The following is an 8804-nucleotide window of genomic DNA, read 5'->3' as shown; positions in this document are numbered from 1 at the left end:
TTCACATACTGTTGCTGGTATTTTGGCCCATTCCTCCATGCAGATCTTCTCTAGAGCAGTGATGTTTTAGGGCTGTCCCTGGGCAACATGGACTTTCAACTCCCTCCAAAGGTTTTCTATAGGGTTGAGATCTGGAGACTGGCTAGGCCACTCCAGGACCTTAAAATGCTTCTTATGAAGCCACTCCTTCGTTGCCCGGGCGGTTTGTTTGGGATCATGATCATGCTGAAAGACCCAGCCACATTTCATCTTCAATGCCCTTGCTGATGGAAGGAGGTTTTCGCTCAAAATCTCACGATACATGGCCACATTCATTCTTTCCTTTACATGGATCAGTCGTCCTAGTCCCTCAGCAGAAAAACAGGTCCAAAGCATGATGTTTCCACCCCCATGCTTCACAATAGGTATGATGTTCTTTGGATGCAACTCAGCATTCTTTCTCCTCCAAACACATCAAGTTGAGTTTTTATAAAAAAGTTGTACTTTGGTTTCATCTGACCATATGCCATTCTCCCAATACTCTTCTGGATCATCCAAATGCTCTCTAGCAAACTTCAGACGGGCCCGGACATGTACTGACTTAAGCAAAGGGACACATCTGGCACTGCATGATTTGAGTCCCTGGCAGCATAGTGTGTTACTGATGGTAGCCTTTGTTACTTTGGTCCCAGCTCTCTGCAGGTCATTCACTAGGTCCCCCGTGTGGTTCTGGGATTTTTGCTCACCGTTCTTGTGATAATTTTGACACCACTGGGTGAGATCTTGCGTGGAGCCCCAGATCGAAGGAGATTATCAGTGGTCGTGTATGTCTTCTATTTTCTAATAATTGCTCCCACAGTTGATTTCTTCACACCAAGCTGCTTGCCTATTGCAGATTCAGTTTTCCCAGCCTGGTGCAGGTCTCCAATTTTGTTTCTTTTGTCCTTCGACAGCTCTTTGGTCTTGGCCATAGTGGAGTGTGACTTTTTGAGGTTGTGGACAGGTCTATTTATACTGATAACAAACAGTAGCCATTAATACAGGTAACGAGTGGAGGACTGAGGAGACCTTAGGAGTCCCTTAAGGACTGAGGACATACTCATACGTCTACTTTCAGAGTCCTTAAGGACTCATGATGTATGAGTACGTCATCAGCTTTCCTGGCCCCCCGCAGCCAGCTGGAGCGGAGCCGGTGCCCGATGCCTGCTGAAATCGTTCAGCAGGCATCGCAGCATAACGCCCAGGGGGGTCATGATGATTCAGCCCAGCGATCTGCAGCAGATTCTGGATCAATTGGGTCTCCAGTGGCCCGGTGACCCGGAATTATTGGCTGATCGGGGCCGTCTCTAGCCGTGAGGGTGCCACCTCACGATCGCCCTGATTCGTCGGCCGGTTTACCGGCCAACCAATCAGGGCACCTGCTTCGGGTGTCACTCCCACAACCCGCTCCGCCCCTCTTCCGTAGGACGTGATCGGGTGCGGGAAGAGGACCCCGGCGTCCCTGTTGGGATCTTGGCCCCAGGTGCGGCGGCGGCGATGAGGGACTGACCTGTGTGCAGGAGCAGCTGTTGGGTGAGTGACAGCCTCCTGCTGTTGCTTAGCAACAGCTCCCAGCATGCAAAAAGGGCATGCTGGGAGCTGTAGTTATGCAACAGCAGGTGGCAGACCACCACAACTCCCAGCATTCCCATATAGGCATGCTGGGACTTATAGTTTTGCAACAGCTGGAGGCACATTTTCTCTATGGAAAAGTGTACCTTCAGCTGTTGTATAACTACAACTCCCAGCTTGCACAATCAGCTAAAGTGCATGCTGGGAGTTGTAGTGGTGCATCTGCTGGTTGCATAACTACAACTCCCAGCATGCCCGTTGGCTGTCGGTGACTACTGAGAGTTGTAGTTTTGCAACAGATGAAGGCACACTGGCTGTGAAACAATGAGTTAAGTAGCAAACCAGTGTGTCTCCAGCTGTTGCATAACTACAATCCCCAGCATCCCCAGCCAAAGTAGTATGCCTCCAGCTGTTGCAAAACTACAACTACCAGCATGCACTGATAGACCGTACATGCTGGGAGTTGTAGTTTTGCAACAGCTGGATGCCCCCCCCCCCAATGTGAATGTACAGGGTACACTCACAAGGACGGAGGTTTACAGAGGTTTAAGTATCCGGCTGCAAGTTTGAGCTGCGACAAATTTTCTGCCGCAGCTCAAACTGCCAGCGAGAAAATACTGTGAACCCCCGCCCGTGTGACTGTACCCTAAAAACACTACACTACACTACACTAACACAAAATTTAATAAAAAGTAAATAAACACTACATATACACATACCCCTACACAGCCCCCCTCCCCTCCCCAATAAAAATGAAAAATGTCTGGTATGCCACTGTTTCCAAAACGGAGCCTCCAGCTGTTGCAAAACAACTACTCCCAGTATTTCCAGACAGCCACTGACTGTCCAGGCATGCTGGGAGTTTTACAACAGCTGGAGGCACCCTGTTTGGGAATCACTGGCGTAGAATACCCCTATGTCCACCACTATGCAAGTCCCTAATTTAGGCCTCAAATGCGCATGGTGCTCTTTCGCTTTGGAGCCCTGTCGTATTTCAAGGCAACAGTTTAGGGTCACATATGGGGTATCGTTGTACTCGAGAGAAATTGTGTTACAAATTTTGTGGGGTATTTTCTGCTATTACCCTTTTTAAAAATGTAACATTTTTGGGAAACCAAGCACTTTAGGTAAATTTTTTTTTTTAGATATGCAAAAGTCGTGAAACACCTGTGGGGTATTAATGTTCACATTAGCCCTTGTTACGTTCCCCGAGGGGTTTATTTTCCAAAATGGTATGCCATGTGTTTTTTTTTTTTTTGCTGTTCTGGCACCATAGAGGCTTCCTAAATGCGGCATGCCCCCAGAGTAAAATTTGCTTTCAGAGACCTGTGGTGCGCCAGCAGAGCCCTTTTCACCCCCATATGGGGTGTTTTCTGAATCGGGAGAAATTGGGCTTAAAATTGTGGGAGTTATTTTCTGCTATTACCCTTTTTTAAAAATGTTTATTTTTGGGAAACCAAGCTTTTTTTTTTTTTTTTTTACATATGCAAAAGTCGTGAATCACCTATGGGGTATTAAGGTTCACTTTACCCCTTGTTATGTTCCCCGAGGGGTCTAGTTTCCAAAATAGTAGGCCATGTGGGTAATTTTTTTTGCTGTTCTGGCACCATAGGGGCTTCCTAAAGGTGACATGCCCCCGAAAAAAACATTTGTCGCTCCTTCCCTTCTGAGCCCTCTACTGCGCCCGTCGAACAATTAACATAGACATATGAGGTATGTCCTTACTCGAGAGAAATTGACTTTCAAATACAAGTAAAATTTTTCTCCTTTTTACCCCTTGCAAAAATTCTAAAATTGGGTCTACAAGAACATGCGAGTGTAAAAAATGAAGATTTAGAATTTTCTCTATCACTTTGCTGCTATTCCTGTGAAACACCTAAAGGGTTAAAACACTTACTGAATGTCATTTTGAATACGTTGGGGGTGCAGTTTTTATAATGGGGTCATTTGTGGTGTATTTCTAATATGAAGACCCTTCAAATCCACTTCAAAACTGAACTGGTCACTGAAAAATAGTGAGTTTGAAAATTTTGTGAAAAATGTGAAAATTGCTGCTGAACTTTGAAGCCCTCTGATGTCTTCCAAAAGCAAAAACTCATAAATTTTATGATGCAAACATAAAGTAGACATATTGTATAAGTGAACCCAAAAAAAAAATATTTTGAATATCCATTTTTTTTACAAGCAGAGTGCTTTAAAGTTAGAAAAATGCAAAATTTTAATTTTTTTCATCAAATTTGGGGATTTTTCACCAAGAAAGGATGCAAGTATCAACAAAAATTTACCACTATGTTAAAGTAGAATATGTCACAAAAACAATCTCGGAATCAGAATGATAAGTAAAAGCATTCCAGAGTTATTAATGTTTAAAGTGACAGTAGTCAGAATTGCAAAAAACGGCCGAGTCCTTAAGGTAAAAAAGGGCTAAGTCCTTAAGGGGTTAAAGAAGAAGTTACAGGTCTGTGAGAACCAGAAATCTTGCTTTTATGTAGGCAACCAAATACTTATTTTCCCCCATAATTTGCAAACAAATTCTTTAAAAATCAGACAATGTGATTTTTTGGATTTTTTTGTCATTATGTCTCTCATAGTTAAAGGGGTACTCCGGTAGAAAACTTTTTTATTTATTTTTTTAAATCAACTGGTGCAAGAAAGTTAAACAGATTTGTAAATTACTTCTATTACAGAGGAAATTCTTTTCTTTTTGAAACACAGAGCTCTCTGCTGACATCACGAGCACAGTGCTCTCTGCTGACATCTCTGTCCATTTTAAGAACTGTCCAGAGTAGGAGAAAATTCCCATAGCAAACATATGCTGCTCTGGACAGTTCCCAAAATGGACAGAGATGTCAGCAGAGAGCACTGTGTTTCAAAAAGAAGATAATTTCCTCTGTAGTATTCAGCAGCTAATAAGTACTGGAAGAATTGATTTAAAAAAAAAAAGTTTTCCACCGGAGTACCCCTTTAACCCTTTCCTAACCCATGACATACATGTACGTCATGCAGATACTGGCCGATACTCGCGGCATCCCACCGCACCTGGTAAGATGGTGGCTGATGGTCACTGATAGCCAGCCATCTTGCCTCGGGACCTAGGGGGGTTTCGTCCCCCCCTCACAGCGATCGCTCCTATCAGCTAGTCAAATCTGACTAGCTGATGGCAGCGTTTCACACAGAAAAATCCTGAGGAGCGCAGTGTGTGTGTTCCGATCACAGAAATCAGGACACACACACTGCTCTGCTAGGAGACCCCAGTGCCCCTTACCCGTCCCCCTTCCCCCCTGTCTCTTACCCGTCCCGAGCTGCCAACGCTGTGCCCACCGGCATGCTTTAGTTTCACTTTCACTTCCTCTTTATTTTATTTTTTTAGAGGAGGTGTTTTGTTGTACAACAGCACCCCCTAGTGTCCTAAACCTGTAACTGCATGTTTTGTGCACTAGACACTAGGGAGGAGCTGTTGTACAGAAGTTTATAAATATATATATATATATATATATATATATATATATATATATGTGTGTGTGTGTGTGTGTATATATATATATATATATATATATATATATATATATTCCAAATTTTATTGTTCCCCAAAAAATATGATTTTAGACTTTTGTAGAAAATTTGAAAAACTGCTCATAACAATATAAGCCTTGGTAAAAAAGTAAAAGAATGTTTAACAGATTATGCCAACACAAAGCAGACATGTTGTGGATGTGAATTAATAACTACATTTATTTGGCATGACTATTTCTCTTACAAGTAGAGAGTTTCAAACATAAAGAAAAATTTTCCAATTTTTCACAATATTCTAGAGCTTTTCACAAAAATCACCTCATGTATCAACACAAATTTTCCGCTAATATAAAGTACAATATGTCTCGAAAAAACAATGACTGAATCACTTTGCCAGGTAAGAGCAGTTCAAAGTTATTACCACTTAAAGATATGAGATAAATGTCTGATTGTGGGGGATACCACCACTTGGATGTCACATGATCTCCTGCCTGGCACCCCAGCTCTCCTCATACATGAAGCGGTGGTTGACACACCCCCTCCATGCATCTCTATGGGCGAGCCAGAGATACACGAGTACAGCACAATTGCTGCCCCATAGAGAAGCAGGGAGGGCACATGCTGACCCGACTACCACTCTGTGCATGAGGAAAGCCAGAGCACCATACAGAAGATCAGGGGGGTCCCAGTGGTGGGACCCACCGCAATAGAGGATAAGTTTTCCTTAACTGGAGTATGCCTTTTATATAGGGCTGTGTCAGTGTGCTAATGGACATTATGATAAGTACAGAAGGATTTACTGATGACTACTGAAGTGTGTAGTGTAACAAATATCATCTTTTAGCCACTGCACTGTATTCATGCAGTAGGTGTAATGAGTCACATTAGGTAATCACCTTATAGAGAAACCTGCGTAAAGGGCTCAAAATTGAGTTCACCAAAATGGAAAGCATTTGATATTTGTAGGTTTTTGTCTTAGTTCCCTATGTGCATACACTCAACTTCTTGCTTGCCCGCCATCATACACAGCAATCCCTCACTATTCCTCACCTCTGAGAGTCCTTCAGCCACTGAGACCCATAGCAGCCACTCACTGTCCTGGTAGTGACGCCCCCGCTGAAATCAGAATTCATTTTACTTGTAAAAGGAACAATTCAAACAAGATAATGTATGGAATGATTTAGAGAATTGCATATAATGCAATTTCCAGTTGCAATGTGTGAATTGTAAATCGTGCAGCGGCATCTAATCTCCCCTGAATTTTCCAGCAGGGGGTCCACTATTCCAATTTGCATTCTATGATATGACATTATATAACAATATGCATAGTTATAAAACACTGTATATCATGTTTGGTATTCATTTAGAAATGGCCTCCAGTAATGCTCCTTGTGTCTTTACCATGGCTATTGCAATCTTGGCTATTAGAGACGACGCACATTTCCATCCCCATACGGTCGTTCGGCTTTCGCTGTGCGAACATGAATTTTGACAGAACAATTTCTAAGCAATACCCAAAGTGCTTAAATCGCCTGTCTTAATTTGCATGGCCGGAGCCTACAGGACGCGGCTTTATTGTTTCCCCCCATGTATTCCAGTGAATTATTATTGACCGTAAGTGTAAGTTAATGATAATTATTGCTGGAGGATTTGAGCTTCCTTCGCTGTAAGACATTAATGATTATTGATGTCCTCCCAAAGAGCCAATAGGGGATAAGATTTCAGTCGTGTAGATTCTTTTGGTTACAATAAAGTGATAATTGAATTTTATGAAAGCTGTGCAGGAACATCTTCACTTAGCCGAGGTTATAATTCTCTCTTTATGTTCTTATCTGTGTTACAGATCTCCATAGTATCAGAGGACTGGCGGTGGACTGGGTATCTCGTAACTTGTACTGGATTAGTTCCGAGTTTGACGAAACTCAAATTAATGTGGCCAGATTGGATGGGTCATTGAAGACATCAGTCATTCATGGGATTGATAAGGCTCAGAGCTTAGCCGTTCACCCAATCAGGGGGTAAAGTATTATTATCTTCACTGCTCTATAAAGATGTTATAGAAAATAATGTTTAACCTCAACAACAACTTGTTATACAAGGAAACCTATGTGTTACTTAGAGGGCAGTGCAGCTACAGTGGGTTGGTCTTGTGCTGGAGGACTGAAGATGTCTGTTCATTCAACAAACATTCTATGGATTTCAGTAAACACTGTGTAATACCTCACTTCTCCTGTGGTGGTGCTGCAGAGTAAATGAACACTTTCTTGCAGATTTCCGCCACCTGTTGCAACTGATTGCTGGAAGTCCTAGCAGCAGGAAAACCAGTGATCATTATATGGTTGGGAGCCTCTTTTAATGAGAAGCATCCAAAGTGAACAAAGTCCCCTTGTAATAGATTCCAATACCACTCCACCTTCCACGGAGGATAATAGGCACTGACAGTAAGGAGATCCAGAAGTGATAATAAAACTCATGTTAATAAAACATGTTACGCGTTGCGAAACAGGTCTGGTTTTGCAGCGCGTAGCATGTTTTAATAAAATAAGTTCTATTATCACTTCTGGATCCCCTTACTGGCAGAGCCTATTATCCTCCGTTGAAGGTGGAGAGGTATTGGAATCTATTATTCACGCTTGGGAGCGTGAGAAGGAATGTGCAGCAGCCTTAAATGACTAAGTGCAGATATGTGTTGTGCCGGAATTTTCACAACCGTTTTAGGTGAATTCATCCTTGGCTCACTTACTTGTAATTTTAATGCTGAAGATGTCATACTTGGGAGCGCTTCTGTCTTTTGTATTTTGATCCCCTTTTAATGGAACCCTTTTGGGGTTACTTACAATGTTTTTTTTGTTGTGCTAAGGGGATACCATAATAGAGTTCTTCCACTGTGCTTTGGGTTTGGTTTTATGGTGTTCATAGTGCTTAATAGTACATATATCCAGCTAATTTTTGCCATAAAAGGGGTTGTCAATGGGAGCAGAAAAGCTCATACCTGAAGTACTTGAAGTTTGACAGTGAAAGCCCCCTCTTTCTAACAACTTAGATGATGCATGTGGGGTAGGGGGGGGGGGGCTGGCCGCAGAGACCCCCACATTCTCGGGGCCGGCAACACTGCATTCTGAATATTTATGTTTAGAATGCTGGCTTAGGGCTTCTGTGTTTGTGACGTAACCACAGCTGTCATGCCCCATCCATTCATGACTATGGGAGGGTGCGTGACCACTGTGGAGCAGAAGTAAACAGCCGTCACGCCCCACCCATTGACTTGAATGGAGGGATCATGACAGCTGTGGTCTCCCGTCATTCATTCTCCATGCACCACGATCATACATCTTATCCCATATCCTTTGGATAGGGGATAAGATGTCTAGGGGCATACTCCCCTTTGAATGGCTAAGATTGGAGTTATACCTGGCCCCAGCCATTGCAGCTCGGTTTCATCTGTAAAATTTAAATACAATTCATCTCCATTGTCGCGCTAACAATATATCACTAGCCCAATACTGAAAAAAAAAAAACTAGGTGCCTTCTCCCACCACTAGGGGGTGCAAATTTATATCATATACCTACAGCTCACATGAAACTCAACTAGTGATGCATTATTTATGTGCCCATAACATGGAATATTTTTGGCTTTCTGATGAGCTAAAAATATGTTACACCCCTTGCTTCCAAATACTTCTATTGATTGAAGTTTTCTA

General features: G+C 42.6%; 1 protein-coding gene across 7 annotated transcripts in view; it reads left to right on the top strand.

Moving 5' to 3' along the window:
- LRP1B (LDL receptor related protein 1B) overlaps positions 1–8804 on the top strand; it is a 1569499-nt gene that overhangs the window by 1029210 nt on the left and 531485 nt on the right. For all 7 annotated transcript variants that reach the window (XM_056534716.1, XM_056534714.1, XM_056534720.1 and 4 more), the window contains one exon: positions 6947–7121. In XM_056534716.1, coding sequence (XP_056390691.1) covers positions 6947–7121 — 175 coding nt within the window. The remainder of the gene's footprint in view (positions 1–6946; positions 7122–8804) is intronic.

This window comes from Hyla sarda, chromosome 8, assembly GCF_029499605.1.
Source record: "Hyla sarda isolate aHylSar1 chromosome 8, aHylSar1.hap1, whole genome shotgun sequence".
NCBI lineage: Eukaryota > Metazoa > Chordata > Amphibia > Anura > Hylidae > Hyla > Hyla sarda.
This window is presented reverse-complemented; position numbering and strand designations above follow the sequence as displayed.